This window comes from Triticum dicoccoides, chromosome 1B, assembly GCF_002162155.2.
Source record: "Triticum dicoccoides isolate Atlit2015 ecotype Zavitan chromosome 1B, WEW_v2.0, whole genome shotgun sequence".
Lineage (NCBI taxonomy): Eukaryota > Viridiplantae > Streptophyta > Magnoliopsida > Poales > Poaceae > Triticum > Triticum dicoccoides.
In genome coordinates, this window is record NC_041381.1 from 296,953,710 (window position 1) to 296,970,000 (window position 16,291).

Genomic DNA, 16,291 nt, shown 5'->3' on the forward strand with positions numbered 1-16,291 from the left:
TCCATTGTTGTTTCGCCTAAAGCCAATGATGTGCAAAAATACATTGTATATACGTCGGAGCAGCTAAGTTACAATGATGAGAAGCCACTAGAAAATACTAAGTGCATGCATGCTGATGTGTTGCACATGATGTGCATAGGCAAAGAAGAGAGACTTGTTCAGTTTGAGATATTAGCTTCTTCTGGTTTGGACGTGCATGCATCAACAGGAAACCAAACAAAAGGATATTTTAATCCTTATGGTAAACCATGTTTAGGAGGAGGCGTCAAGGAGGCTGGTCTTCTGCGTTTCCTTGCCACGACTGTTTATTACCAGAGGCAACTTGATATGCGGAGTCTGTTTTGGTTTAAAGAGCAGAAGGTGCAGATTAAGTTTCTATTTTTATTAAGGCCACGCAAGGAATATCAGGCAAGTACAAGGGCGTGGGATATTTGGAGTCTACTATGCTTGAAGGAAATTGAATGGGGTCCACCAGCACCAAAACTGAAGCCAGCTATGCGTGCACAAAAGAAAATACTACTAGTTGTTTTTGTTTCCCTAAATACTAGATCAAGTCGGTTTAGCTAAGTCCTAGGTGTTATCTTCTTTTTAATTACGTACCATGTGCTTGCTTTCCAAGCTAGTTAGGACGTGTGACTATACTTTCATTCTTCTTTTAATTGTAGTTAAAAAACTAGTCTATTGAGCTTTGAATTTAGACTAGTTGCAATTATCAAAATGTACACCTTCTCTTTTTGTAATGTGCACAATAATTCTTATACTACAAAAAAATATGTTGTAATACTTTAGTTTAGTGTTTAAAACTTTATTTGGTGGGTTGCACTTCATCACGTGGCCCACCTCCCAGCATCTCCTCCAAAAGAATTTCCACTGAGCTAGTCAAAGAGTCTTCCTCGAAAGTTTTCCCATTCATACCATCTTATGTGGGCATATCAACGAGTTCAATAACTCTGGCATCCTCCTTTTCCCAGTTGATGATTCTGCCAAATCTAGCAATAGCACCTGCAATATCCTCTATGTTACAGTGGCCAAAGGGAACTCCAACAATCAGAAGCCAGCAAAGCCTATTGAAATGAACCCTCTTCCAGTTTTTCCCTTCATTATGCTTGGTGAAAGAAATAAAAACATCCCCAAATGCATGTGGACTCTCTCTGATCAACCTGTCTCTATCTCTAGCATGTGTGAACTAGACAAAAGCCTCCCCCAACAGACACGGTTGTATTTCTCGAAATCCCACTTGAGCTGCCGGGTCATGATGTAAGAAGTCCTCAGGAACATCACGCACATTGGGAAAGTGTGCCTCGTATGGGAGTGGATGGATGGTGGCGATGGCCCAGTCTTCATGCCGCTAGGGGCGACGCGGTAGCACCACCCTGGAAACCCCTGTCCGCCATTCGATATGTTTAATCTGAAAACCATGCGAGACAAAGGGCAGTAGATCAATCGGAAAGTTGGCCATTGCCAACGTAGCAGTTGATTGAAGCTCTTTGGTCGCAGAGAGTTTTGCATAATCTGATGGCGACGAGCTCGGCGAGGAAAGAGCAAAGTTGGTAAGAGCATAGGAATGCAAGGAGTCGTGCTATGGTCTCGACTGGAAATTTGAAAAAAAAACATGACTAACTCCTTAAAAGAGGAAACCTATCGAGTCCATTGGGCCGGCCCACTCGGCTGAAACCAGCTCTCCACCTCGCCTGGAGCGCAAGCACACTCTGTGGGCTAGGGAATGAAGCGGAAGGAATAAAAGGCTAGAGCCTAGTGAGCCTGGGTTTCGGGCCGAATTGGGCGAAGTGCCCTACCTCGCCACATGCATAGCAAGACCGGTAAACCCTAGGATGACCAACAATTAACTCAGTGTCACTCCCATGTCACCCTGATTCAGGCACATTAGATCGATATTAATCCTAGGATGACCAACAGTAGTAGATGCAGTTGGACTACGGTCTAATTGTCACGGACATGAAGCCTATACAAGATTATGCCATGAATTATCATAGTTATGAATGATGCTTTTTTGCGAGGGATGAAGGATGCTTATTTGTCAATTGTTCAACATTAATTTATTTACCATACCACTACGTGCTTTTGAGAGAATGAACTTACGGCCCCCGGGTCCATTCTCTACTAATACTTGCGTTGCTCAATTGCTCTTTTATTTATTTTTACTATTATGCCATATCATTATATATCACTATTTTCTTTTAACCCTGCAACTAGCAAGACGAGGGATTAACAACCCCTTGCCAAGTTGGGTGCAAGCATTAAGGCCACCAGGGTAGCTGCCCCAGGACAGCAGGCCCAGGTTACGGCAACGTTGCCCTAAAGTAGCGTTCCATGTGCATCCAACGGACAGAAACAACCAGATCGCAAAAACGGATGGTCAAGAACGCAAATCGCTGAGAGGGCTCGGTTTAAGTGCGGTTATACTGTCTTTAATGTGGGTTGTTCTGTTCTAGTGGGCTTCTGTTACAAAGAGGAAACGGCAGGTCGCTTCAGTGACCAAGGCTGGTTGCGTACAAATGAAAATTAAATCCCACCTGTGTAACTAAATGCAATACATGGCATTAGCTGGACAAAAAATAGAGTTACTGATGTGGTAAGGCTGCTGAGGTAGATAGGCTGCATGTCTAGATAAAACAAGTAGTAGAGTAAACTTCTTAGATATATAGGATTTGTGTACATGTGATGGTTATCTTAGCTAGTTTGTCGGCGGGTCATTCCCTTTTTGCTCTGCAGCAGCGGGCAGGAGCAACAACCAAGGGGGAGCAAAGTTTATGACAGCGGTGGCTGATGTTGGCCTGATCTAGAGGAAGGAGCAGACGACGATGCGGCAGGGAAAATGTGTGGTCGTGACTTCCTGCGTGGGGTAGGGCCGTAGGGGGTAAGGCGCATGCTAAGCGGCGTGTGGGACCATGGACGCAAGTCCCTCGCTGGACAGGGCTTACATTTCACTGTTTCCAACCTAAACGTTTTCCCTCCGAAAATTATGCCAATCGACTACAATATGACATTTTCAGCACAAAAAAAAAACAAGGAACCGACGTCGAGGTGGGCTGCATGCACCATACAACAGGGCCGTACACGGGCTTATCGTATTCCTTAGTTCAGACAGACGAAGTAATCTAAACATGACTGCAACCTTTTTCTCTCCGTAAGGATAACACCTTCTACTTTTAATAGGCCATGGAGAAGTAGATTGAGGAGGGTCTAGTTTTTTTCATCGGTTTGGGGTCCCCAAATTATCTGAGTTATCATAGAACATAAAAGGAATACTCAAATGCTTTAACCATGTTATACATCTCTCAACCTTTTTTATATGGCATAGAAAAAAATCCATCATTCTCGTATACTGCTACAAAGAAAAAGAAGAAATCTCCAATTATCACAAAAGATGCAACTGCCCAAACAGGCCTCTAGTCTTCATAATGTTACAAGAAACAATAACTAACAGGATTACTACACTCAAGACTTCACAACTTCAATTGGAACCGTTTAACAGCCCTAGGTCCATCACCAGATATAACTTGTCTGCTTTGTGAATTTCATTCCATAGCTGCGCGGTCTGGGAACTTCATTTCATACTGTTGTGCTGTCTGGAAAAGAAAACAACATTTTAACCCAAATGAGAGACATGAGCATAGTACACAAATACACCCTCCGTTCACGGATATAAGATGTTCGAACTTTTTTCTGAATCGGATGTACATAGATGTGTTTTGGTGTGTTTATTCACTCATTTCAGTCCGTATGTAGTCCATGTTGAAATTTCCAAAACATCTTATAAAAGTGAACAGAGGGAGTAGAAGATAAGATTTGTTACCATAAAGGTTGCCGTAATCATCTTTCCAGCAAACCATCGGCCATGAAGTGATCGTTGCGCACTTGCTGCTGCTGTTGCGCTATCAAAATGCAGGTACACAAAGCCCGCGGTATGCCTGTACCAAACAGTGAGGGGATGTTAAAAGTGGATGCAAGTCAGGACAGCACTACTAGTATGTGTGAAACATTCTTTCTGGTAGCTATTTTGTCTTTGCTTAATATATAGGAGTAGTATTCAGTATGAACCAGCTCATTAAAAACCAATACATTTTACAAGTCCATACCAAGTCAGTTACTGCCAACTTTGTTATCCTTGCTTATAACAACCATTGATAACATGTGTGGATACAAAGTTGAAATAAAAGGGCATACCATCAGGGTTTAAAAAACAAACGACTTACTTGTCAACAAAAATATGCTTCACTACACCAAACTTCGAACATTCGTCTTGCACATCATCTCTAATATCCAAATCAAAATCAGGATCCGTCTGCAAAGGAAAAGAAGATTTTCAATCAGGTTAGTCAGAAACTCAAATGTAAACAGGAAGTAATAATACAGGTGAAAGAAAATAACAATTGGCACAAAGAATAATAATAATAATTTTAACCAGCTGAACAAAGACGGGCAAGCACCTATAAAATAGACAAATAGAGATGAACAAAAAATATATGAAAAGATGAGATACCTCCACTGCTGGGTCAAACATGTTCTTCAGCAATAGGAATTCAGTAGGTGTACCAATATCAGCAGATTGAGAGATGATAGGAAGAGGTGCCCCTGGAATTGCTCCAACAGGCTGTACAAGAAGAGAAGCAGCTGTCAGAGGAGCACCAAGCACTGATGCAGCAGCAGGAAATCCAACAGAAGTGTTCAATCCAGGAGCACCAATGCCACCAGTTAAGCTGCACACACAAAAATAAGATTAAAGGACATGACGTGCAAGATCCTATAAACCGTACATAGGAAAAAACATAGTGGCATAAACTAACAATCAAATGCTACAAGTTAAATAACATTTGGTGCACAAACAATCGTTCCCCTGACATGCTATTCAGGGTTCATTATCATGTGGGACAACAGCTACAGCCAGCAAAAGGACCATCTCAGATAGGGAAAAAATTGACTTTGTTGAGATTAATATCTTTACATAAAGCTCAGATGTATGTTTCAACCAATATATATATATATATATATATATATATATATATATATATATATATATATATATATATATATGTATATGTATATATGTATATGTATATATGTATACATATAATAGCTGTCTGCATTATCTGCCACCACATTCATAGAAGCGCAGAGCAAAAACTAACACAATAGCAGTACCTGGTTGCAGTGCCACTGCGGTCCAATTTCCGCATCAGAAGGGCTCTAGAGCTTGCATTTAATGCCTGCATAAGTTGAGTACACAATGAATACAAATAATCTTTGACAGGAAAGCATAATAGGTGATAAGAGCAGAATAGGTGATAAGAGCATAATAGTAGACCCAGATATCAGTGCCACTAAGCAGCATTTATAGCCAAGGATACAGCAAAAACAGAGGCAATACAATTTAAGAAATAGACCAAATCAAGAAAATCAGAAGATGCTTCACCCCAGTATTATAGGAAAAGAAGGTTTCAAAAAAAACTACAGGTTAAAGTAGAGAACTGGGAAGGGACACCCTCACCATTTTCAAGGCCACTTCATATTTTTATGTCTAACTTTGACCATTAATTTTACCAACAAAAAGTGAGTTCATAAAAAGTATTTCACAGGATGCCCATTTCAAAGAACTTTCCGATGATATATTTATGACATATTTTTCATATTTTGTTGACTAAAATTGTAAAGTCAAAGTTTCACAAGAAAAATGATGTGGCCTTGTATACAAAAATGGAGAGAGTACTAATAGATCGGACTTGCTACCCAACATAATGCTTAGCAAGGTTGCATTTGTTCGTGGCAGTGGTATGACAAAAAAAGTGACATCAGTATCTCAAAATATTTTATTATATTCACTGAAGGGGCTGCCTACTAACGAATAACACAAAGCCTCTCAACCTCCCCACCTGAATTTTGAGTTGTAGGCTTAGTGGACAAGAGAATAAGCATGTGAAGTGACTATATTCACTGAAGGGGCTACCTACAAACGAATTTGGCTACACAAAGTCTCTCAACCTCCCCACATGAACCAAGTGGTCACTGGAGAATGAGCAAGTTAAGTGACCAAGGCACAAATATGTACCATATGTCCCTTCGTACAAATGACTCAGAAGAATATTCTCTGCAAGGTTGAAACCATCTGCAAAAATAACGAGTTTCCTATATGACACTACCTATTGGGGAAGGAAAAAACAAGACAGAGACAAGAGAAGCCCCATCAATCCATCATACAAGTCCCATATATAACCCTGCCTTTTGGGGAAGTACGAACAGAAAAGAAAACAAGAAAAGACACGAAAGCCCGCAGGAATAAAGTTTGCAGTGTGGAAACAAGAAACCCACCAAGCCTCCACCTTCATCATCATCTAAATCTCCAGTAGTTGTGCCAAGTTGCACACCACCCTGATCAGTAACAGCTGAGACCTGGTTGAAATAATACAAATTGTCAGCTGAGTATGTCTTAAAACTCTTTCGGTAGCAACACAACACATATCAATAAGTTACCTTTATTACTCTCCCAGCAATATCAAGTTGGCCATTTAAACTCTGAGCAGCTTTTGCATCTTCAAGCCGTGCAAACTGCATGATGCAAGTATCAATGAGAAATTATGAGTCCTGGCAGCAGCTTAATGGGAATATATATATCCAAGAGAAGAGCTGCATGAGAATATGTCAACATATCGCTACTTACCTGAATGAAACCAAAACCTTTGCATAGCCCAGTGAGTGGATCTACAGGCAGCTGGACAAGCTCCACTTGCCCAAATGGTTCAAAGACCTGAAAAAGCAAACTCGTTATAACAGGCTACGTGAAAAGTCTTGGTTATATCTCATCATACAAAATTTATATTGCACTTAATTAAAACATAATTCAGAAAGTGGATTTGGAGAACTATTCTGCAAGGAACCACGACAGAAATTCTACAGGTATATGATATGGTGGCAGTGAGTAGAGATTAAAGAACGATTCCACAGCAGGTCCAACTCTTTCTTTAACACCTTGAAATAAATCACACTTCAAGTGAGTAACAATGGGTTAGACCATCATTTTTCTTTAGTTTATTTCAGACGATCAGCGTGTCTAACAGAAATTGCTTTGTTCAAGATGAAGAGTACTTTTAGGCGCACCGGCTCCGTGGTAGCCCTGCACGGTGCTTCAAGCCCAAGCAGTGGTCTAGATGTCAACATTGTATTGCCTGTGTGGATGTGCTTAGAGAATTGGGGGGGAAACTAGGGCTAATGCTACTTGCGTATTGGCATGGATTCTGTGGATAAAATAGGAATGGGATGTTTATTATAAATGGTAAGGGAAGGAAACTCATGTAGATATGAGTTGGGGATCTGATAAGATTGTAGATGAGGATAATTTTACTGTCGTGAAATCTGGAAGGAAAAGAAACAAAAGTAATTTTGTGATTTCTGGACCTTTGACTAGAAATCAGAAATACATTGCTATGCAACAGGATATGCTGGTTAATGCTGCCCATCCTCCTGGCAGAAATACCAGGCAACAGAAAACACATCCTAATAAAAAATGATGGGGCTATTTTGGAATTATAGTGGGGCAGGCAAGAAGGGAATGACTCCCTGCCTCTCTGGTCTCATTGGTGATCATTCCCTTGATTTCTTATGTTTGAAAGAAACTATGAATAAAATTTTCCTAGCCAGTTATTTCAGGAAAGTTGATTTTAATGATAGTTTTTCCTGGGAATGGATTCCATCTGGTAGTCTTTTTGTGTGGTGTGAAAAAATAAAAAATTGGAAATTATATCCTGTTAGAAAGGAAAGTTAAACGGGCTTTATAGAATGTGAATAGCACTGCTGTCCAGCTTCTGTAAAGTAGGGTGAGCCTGCTTATTGGTAAAATTATATAAGCCTTCTTATTGGTCCAAGTATACAAACCTCTGCTAATATGCAATTAAGGGTATTAATAACAGAGACTACAGAGTTGAACACATCAGTTGGAAAACTTGACACCTTTGTGTCAACAGTATCCTCAAATGTTTGGTGTTTACAACTATCCTGACTGTACTGTGCAGGAAAGTTTCAATGTTGATGTTAGCACCCTTCTTCAGTAGGTGGCTTTCTCCTGAGCTTTTAGCAGAGTGGAGTAAGGTGAGGGATTGTGAGAAATTTGAATTTATCTACTAATCCTGATGTCATTTACTGGTCTTTGGGATCTAGTAGCAAATTCTCCACGAAATCTGTCTGGCTGGAAAGCTCTCTAGCGGGCTGTGATTATGGATGGATTTGGAATTCTAAAGTTCCCTTCAAAAATCAAATCTTCTTGTGGCAGCTATCACAAGATTCTTTGCTGGCCACAGATGGTATTAGTAGCAGAAACTGGCCTGGCAATCCCAGGTGTTCTTTCTGCAAAGAACAGGAGACTTCCCAGCATTTATTCTTTTTGTGTCCACATGCAAGAGTGCTCTGGAGATCAGTGGGTGCTGTTTCGGGCACTAATCTTTGCCAATGTTCAAGAAAGCGGAAAGCGTAAGCGAAGCGGAAGGCCACAACTTAGAGCAATGAGCACTTAAGCGTTTTTTGAAATTGGCTAGAATTTGACAGATTTTGAATGATATACACATGAAAATAGGAAGCTTGGCACATGGGTAATTGAAGTAGCATCTGAAATACAGTTCACACAATAGCAAATACATATCAGGTTCGCATAGCAAGCAAAATAACAACTAAAATGCAGTTCAGTTCAAATAGACGTAACCTAACAGAGATCATGTGGACAGAATTTTGCCAAAATATGAAGGAAATAGTTCTTGAACATAGCCTAGTAATAAGATAAATAACATATTGCCATTATTGCACAAGCAGACCAGCAGAAGTAGTACAAAAATTGCCAAATTTTGGTGAAATTTCAATAAAAAACGCTTAATCTACCTCTTAGGGCAAAAGCGAAGCGCTTTGCCATCGCTCAGCGCTTAATTGCACTTAAGCGTCGCTTAAAAACGCTTTCTTGAACACTGATCTTTGCCCTAACAATATGTATCAATACTAATCTTGGATTTATTCTTTTTTACCTGGGCATGAGAAGGTTTATACAATTGGATTAGCGGCTGTTAGCTGGGCCATTTGGAACTGTCGTAACAGAGTTTGAACTTAAATGGCCTAAAACTCCTTTCGAAAACTGTGTTCGCTGCTTGGTGTGGTTGATAAGCCTGTGTGCTAATGGTCTTAACTATGTTTTGTTGGAACTGCTTAGGTTAGTGTGTTGTGCAGACAGATTTTCGCCCCGCGGCGCATGATTCGACTGCGGTCATGGATGGTGGATTTCCTGTCAGTACGTTGAACTCATTCTTCCTTTTCCCGTTCTTCAACCTCTTCAGACTGTTGTATTTCTGTTATGTTTGTAAATGGGAAGGGGCTGAGCCAATTCCAAAAAAATAGATGTCAACATTTCAGAGACGTTTACAATATATTGGGGCCTTAGGGCACTTTCCATGACATTATTATTTAGTCTAACTACTAATTAATCAAGTAAATAACTTTATTAAGATGAAGCACTTTGTACATATAACAGATTAGAGGAAAATGATGCGAGAATTGCTTACTGATTCTAGTATTCTATTGATACTACTTCCTTTTTCTTATCTGCCTCTGCAGAACATTATTTAAATGAACAAAATACAGGAAGTGAATAATAATACTATTAGCACTAAATACAAGAAGACTAGGTGGTTGACCTGTCTCAATTGGTCCTCGGTAATATTGGAATGAAGGTTGCCAACATACAGCTTTCTTGCTCCACCTGAAGCTGCTCCACCAGATGTCGCATTTGACTGAGCTAAGTTCTTTTCGGCCTCTGATGGCTTAACCATTACTGCTTGCCCTAGAAGCGGCTGACCGGTTAGAGCAATTGCCATTGGAACAGACATGACATCATAGAACTCGATGTACCTGTCAATTTAGGCAGATCATTACTACAGATATCAGAGTATTCAACAAAAGATATTTTACCTGTCATAGAAAGTAGACCTTAAATGGGGCTATATATGTTAGAATTTTTCATAAGCTTCAGAGTATTTTGGAAATTTTGATCAATTTTTGTGAGTAGGAAATTTTCGAACTTGGTTCTTGGTTGCCCTCGTATTATCCTAAGAACCTGCACCAAGTTTTTGTCAAATACTCTGGAATCAAACTGCCCTAGATTGCTGACAGCATCAGAATGATCTATATTCCATCTTACTTGTAAAGTGCCGATAATCCCAGCAGGTAGACCAAACTACAAATATTTCAGTGTGCAATCCTGTTGAGTATGACAAACTGATGAAAAATGTTCCCCAAGGAAAAGAAAAATCAAATATGAACTTCAAAAAAATGCTCATGTAATCATACAGCCAGAGACAGATGGAAAACAAATCATATGACAAGATCTAAGTTCTAATTGGCAAGCAACAAAAACAGATACAAACAGCTATATTTCCTAGAAAATATATATTATGATAATGCATCCCTAATTTCCAAAAAAAAAGGCAAAGGGTACTGTCAGATCCTAGTATGTACTCCCTCCGTCCCATAATATAAGAGCGTTTTTGACACTGCGCTAGTGTTAAAAACGCTCTTATATTATGGGACGGAGAGAGTAATATGCAGTGTATCATCAGTTTGGAAGCAAACCTAACTTGTGCGAACATGGTAGGAACAAACAATAAAATATACTATATGATTGCATCTCAGAGCACCATCAATCTCAACCAACTGAATGGTGATTATATATGCTCAGCTCCATTTTCCCCTTTTCTAGTGCCGTGCATACTGACTTATTTTCTGGACTTGTGCATGTTACTGGCAGGGAGCTTGATAAGCATTCGCAATTTGACTATATATGGTAGGAAACCAAAAGTTAAATATGTTGTTGGTTCAATCATCTGCAGGCGAAATAGTTCTGAACAAGATATCTATATTCTTGCAAAACCATTCAGGGTTTGAATATACATCACAACAAACAGGTGTTGGAACTAACCCAACTCCTTTGGAACGCCGCGAGTTTCGGTCCATGATAAGGCGGACATCACGAACCTACACAGAGAAAGAAGAGTCAGATAACTAAACCAAATTTATGCCAGAAAGCTTACTCTGCAAGTAAAGGATCAATGTGAACATGCTTGCAAGACATGGTTCATTACGTAAGCAGAAGCACGAAATAGGAGGTGTTTACTAAAGAACGAGTTATCTTTATCCAGGACAGTTGCACCATGTGAACATCGATATTCCAAAAGTCAGTCACTAATTCAGTATAACATTAATAAAGTTTCATTCATCAGCTTGAGAACCGAACAGTTCGAATTCACTAAAACACCGCAATAGAAATCCACAGCATCATACTCCTGTGAGAAGGAAAAGTTTTCAAATTAGAATGCAATGTGGTGTAGATAATTTGCATCACCTTCCCTGCTCTTGAGAAGAACTCATAGACATCCCTTTCATCTGCCTTCAACGATAGCTGCAGTAATGCTGACAACATTAACTTAATGAGAAAACAGCAACATGATATTTTTGCTTGTGAGGCTAACCTGGAAGGCAAATACAGTCCTTTGATCTCTTTCTGGGTCAACTTCTGGTTCTGTACCATCATCTTTCTTACGCCTGCACACACAAAAATAAGTAGCTTCAGCAAAAGAGAGAGCAGCGTAACAAACATCAAGTAGCAACAAATAGAAATTGTAAACCCAGAGGGCATAGTCATTACTAGTCAGAAATCCCCATGCGAAAAATATTTAACTATCTTAGAGAGCCCAAGGCATTAGCAGCTCATTCCAAGTTGTCAATATTTCACAAGAAAAATATTACAAATTCATGACCTGTAGTCAGACTCATTGCTGAAACCATCTTAAGAAAGCTCTAGCACTTTGTATCTGTGAGTCCCATATTAGTGTTCAATATTTAAACTTACAGACCTAGAGGATAAGAAGTGTACACTACAGGAAACATTTAGCAGCTACAGAATCACTGGAGATTTGTGCACTGTAAGGTTACTATGTTCCATGTGTATGTATAACGGAGTTAGCAAACAAGCAGAACATAAACTACTAGGCTTCTGCAGAAGAAGAAAAAGACAAATCAAGAGTATTGAATCATCTCCGCTCATTACACCACATAATCTTTTATCTAACACAAGCAAATATGAGTAAAAAATCTCACATGGATAAAATACGCACATTGTCTGGAACAAAAAATCACAGTATGTCAGAGGAATTTCACAGGAAACCATTTAAATCCTACGGTGATCTCAGAAAATTTGTTGTGTTCCAAACAGAGCCAAAGGATTTCTGCCTAGAAAATTAACCTCGACATTCCAAGAGCGATAGTTCTAGGGGAATTCACAACTTTGTACCTGAAATCACGGTCTCTGTAGTCACGGTGGCGGTCGCTGCGTTCACGCTCCCGCTGGAGCTCCCTCACCATCTCCTCCTCCTCCCCGCGGCGGCGCTCTGAGCGGCTACGGCTCCTCCGCTCCCTCCCATTTTCCCTCTCCATTAGCTTATCCCTGCCCTCCCGCTCCTTTTCCCTAACCTTCTCACGGTCGCGGCTGCCATCCTTCTCCCTGACTTTCTCTCGGTCCCGGCCCTCTTCCTTCTCCCTAACCTTCTCAGGGTCGCGGCTCTCATCCTTCTCCCTAACCTTCTCGCGGCTGCGGCCCCCGTCCTTCTCCCTAACCTTCTCGCGGTCGCGGCCCTCGTCCTTCTCCCTAACCTTCTCGCGGTCGCGGCCCTCGTCCTTCTCCCTAACCTTCTCCCGGTCGACCTTCTCCTTCCCGTCTTCCCGGTCGCGGTGCTCACGGCCGCTGCGGTGCCGCTCTCGGTCTTCTCCCGAGCGAGGACGCTTCGATCCGCGCTCCTCTTGGTCTCGACCGCCACCGCCGGCGGTGGAGGAGCGGCGGCGAGAGCTGCGGTCCTTCTCACCCCCGCCGTTGGTTGAGGGAACGGAGGGCTCGACTGCCTTCTCCAAGTAGTCGTACTCGTCAAAGTCCATGGCGGTGAGGGAGTGGATGGGGGAGGAAGCGGAAACCCTAGACGGCGACTCCGCGAGAGGAACGAGGGAAACAGAAGCTACAAAAAACCCTAGAGATTGGGCCGCCGCTAGTCTTTGCCACGAATTCAGAAGCCACGACCAGCCACTGTAGGGTGGTTCATGAAATGGAATGCCACGGTTCTATTTCAATAGAAATGGGTCAGTTTGGGAATCAACCTCTAGTTGAGATGGTTAGGTGGACAGTGGTATCCCCAACCCACCAGGGTTCAAATCCTGATACTAGCATTATTCCTGAATTTATTTCAGGATTTTCGGCGATGTGCTTTCAGTGAAAGGAGATGTTCCCGTCTCGACGAGGCGCCCACGGTGGCTTCATAAATCTCAAGATGATATGTCGGCTCAGTCTTTCGGAGGTGCTCATAGGGGTAGGGTGCGCTTGTGTCTAGAAATGAGTTAGTTTCTTTTTTCTTCTTTTTTGAAAGAAATGGGTCAGTTTTTTTTTCTTTGAGAATACTGCCTTTTATTAATTAGTACTCCCTTTGTCCCAAAATATAAGAACATTTTTAGCACTGCACTAGTATCAAAAACGTTCTTATATTATGGGACGGAGGTACATAGAGTTTGCCTGATACATTCTGGAGTAGAATAATACACAACTTTTGAGCTAGCAAACTCACAAGACCTAGCTAGTATGTGAGCAGCAACATTCAACGACCGCTTGACATGGCAGAATGAAACTTAAGAAAAATAAGCAACCAAGCGCTTAGTATCTGACACTACTACACCCACTTCAGACATGTCTATGGATGAAGAGTTCACTCGTTGTATTAAGGAGAGGTAATCAGAAGCGAAAATGACAGAGGCCAGTCCCTCATCACGGGCGAGAATCACAGCTTGACGGAGCGCCCAGCTTTCAGCAAGTTCTGGTTGTACCATCCCTTTAAGTGGCTCGGTGCAGGTGATCAAGCATTCGCCTTTTTGGTTCCGAATCAGGATGCCAATTCCTAGGTTGTGCACGTTTGAGAAGATAGTTGCGTCGACGTTAATAAGGACTGACCCGGGTGGCAGCTGAGACCATTTATCCGATGAAATTGACGGTGTCTCACGAGTGTGCCCCGCAACAGTCTTAAAGAGATGCAGCAGAACCAAATCAACATAAGCATGGATCTTTGAGGCAACACGGTGTGGATGGATATTACCTTCACCATTCCTTACCGCATTCCTTGCTTCCCAAATATGACATACAGTGATTGCCAAGACAGTGGACTGCTTCGGTGATGCTCTGTCAATGAAATCGAATAGCCGTTGTTTCGTTGAGTGGAAGTTTTTGCGACATAGGTGGATGTTGAACCATTTTTTGACCTTGTTCCATACCTCGGAAGCAAACTGACAGAACAACAAACAATGCTCAATACTCTCGTCTCTCCCACAATGCACACAAGCAGGATTTGTGAGGATATTCCGATGGCGTAATTGAAGTCCGGATGGGAGGCAGTCGTGTGCGAACCTCCATAGCACTATGTTCATTTTGTTTGTGGCTTTGATTACCCAGATTGCCTTCCAATATTTCTCCTCAACTTCCGTACTTGACGGGAGTCCACGGCCAGTCTTACTATGTGATAAAAAGAAATCCGAAGATCGAGCAAGAAATGGGTCGGTTTCCTCGGTGTATATCACCCCTATAAAAGCATGAAAGGGCAAATCCAAATCACCATCTCAAGGCAGATCCAAATCACAATCTCAATCGTCTAATCACACTATCTAATAGTCTAAAATCATCGTTAACAAAATTGACCTCACTAACAAAACGCTAATCACCTTCTGAGCCGCATGTCCCTCTCCGCATGTACCATCGTAACATAACCCATTGTCCGGCACGTCATCTGCCTTTGCCACCAACCACTCGGCCCCGGCGCACCAGCCGCACTAGAGGGGCGCACGCCATGCTAGCCACTCAGCCGCGCCAGAGACACCCACCGCCACTCAGCCCCGCCGCACCCGCCCCTCGGCACCGCTGCACCCACCGCCCACGCTGATTCTCCACGGCAAAGGCCACACGCCGACCTGAGGTTGCGCTGGTCGATTTTTTGATTGGCAGAGGAGGCCCGCCCCCGACACTGACGTCGGCACCTCCGACGTGGACGCCTCCCGCCCTACGATTGATGCATTCTATCGTCGCCTTACGCCCCACTGTTGCTTCCTGCTGCCGACGACATCTGAATATTATCATGTGAGTGTGACGCCCCTGACTCAATCATGCGCTAATCATACACGCAAACACGCATGATCAAGATCAGAGACTCACGAAAAGATATCACAACACACCTCTAAAGACAAATTAAAGTCATGCGAGCTTTATATTACAAGCCAGGGCCACGAAGGCTCGAATACATAAGCTCGAATACACAAGAGCCAGCGGAAGCAACAACATCTGAGTACACACATAAGTAAACAAGTCTAACTTAACAAGGCTAGCATAACAAAGATAATTGGATCGAAAAGGCACATGCCTCCTAAATGGGAGCCTCTAACTACTCATGGTCGTCGGCGGTCTCCACGTAGTAGTAGGCTCCGTCGGGGGGGGGGGTAGTAGTCATCAGCGGGATCAGCTGGCTCTAGGGCTCCGTCATCTGATCGCAGCAATCGGCTAGATGGGGAAAAGAGGTAGCAAAGCAACCATGAGTACTCATTCAAAGTTGTGACGCCCGGATAATTAAGCTACAGTAACCTCTGCTAAATATGCCACGTCACCTCCGTCACTGTTTAATCTCGCGTCGGTTCGAAACTTTTCAAATTCAAAATTTAAATATTGTCAAACATCAACAGTTTTCAAACATCGAAACAAAAATGTTCAGGTTGTGCCGAATATCACAGAGGTAATCATAGTAAAGAAAACACAAATTTATCAAATACTTAAATGCCCTAAGTTGAATTAAAACGGTTAAAGAAAATAAATTAAAGAAAAGAAATAAAAACAGAATACAAAAAAAAGAAAAAAAGAGGAAAAGAAAAGCGAGCACCCCCCCGGGCCAGCCGACCCAACTGGCCGGTCCATTCGGCCACCGGCCCAGCTGGGCAAGGGCCCAGCCGGCCACTCCCTCCCCTTATTCCCCCACCACGCAAACCCTAACCCGCTCCCCGACCCCCACTCGCCCCACCCCGCGCGCCCCCCTCCTCTCTCCCGATCTGGATCGGGATCGATCCCGCGCTCCCGACGCCTCCCATCGCCACACCCACCGCGCCTCCATCCTCCTCCGTGACGCCACCTCGCCGGCCCAGCACCTCCCGGCCTCCTCCCCCCTCTCTCGGTTGGATTTGG

The 16,291-nt window shown here is 42.5% G+C and overlaps 1 protein-coding gene across 3 annotated transcripts; it reads right to left on the reverse strand.

Moving 5' to 3' along the window:
* Window positions 1–3,253: 3,253 nt before the first annotated feature.
* Window positions 3,254–13,120, reverse strand: LOC119331861 (RNA-binding protein 39-like). Of its 3 annotated transcripts, XM_037605041.1 has the most exons (13): window positions 12,335–13,120; window positions 11,514–11,586; window positions 11,387–11,443; window positions 10,964–11,019; window positions 9,684–9,897; window positions 6,677–6,763; window positions 6,490–6,564; window positions 6,328–6,408; window positions 5,164–5,228; window positions 4,505–4,721; window positions 4,218–4,306; window positions 3,818–3,932; window positions 3,254–3,590 (listed from the first exon to the last, which is right to left on the reverse strand). In XM_037605041.1, the coding sequence occupies exons 1-13, from the start codon at window positions 12,970–12,972 to the stop codon at window positions 3,540–3,542; spliced, it is 1,818 nt and encodes a 605-aa protein (XP_037460938.1). In that variant the 5' UTR covers window positions 12,973–13,120; the 3' UTR covers window positions 3,254–3,539. The 3 variants fall into 3 exon arrangements, with proteins under 3 accessions (XP_037460938.1, XP_037460950.1, XP_037460944.1); XM_037605053.1 differs by lacking the exons at window positions 11,387–11,443; window positions 11,514–11,586; window positions 12,335–13,120 and adding an exon at window positions 10,187–10,246 and having other exon boundaries at window positions 10,964–11,006; XM_037605047.1 differs by lacking the exons at window positions 10,964–11,019; window positions 11,387–11,443; window positions 11,514–11,586; window positions 12,335–13,120 and adding an exon at window positions 9,976–10,238.
* Between the last annotated feature and the right edge of the window lie 3,171 nt (window positions 13,121–16,291).

Excerpts from the sequence above, each read along its gene's own strand:
- LOC119331861 (XM_037605041.1), bottom strand. The coding sequence starts at position 12,972 with ATGGACTTTGACGAGTACGACTACTTGGAGAAGGCAGTCGAGCCCTCC. Across the intron at positions 11,020-11,386 it reads TCTTCTCAAGAGCAGGGAAG|GTTCGTGATGTCCGCCTTAT; the intron begins GTGATGCAAATT and ends TTCTCTGTGTAG. Across the intron at positions 6,565-6,676 it reads AAGGTTTTGGTTTCATTCAG|TTTGCACGGCTTGAAGATGC; the intron begins GTAAGTAGCGAT and ends TGCATCATGCAG.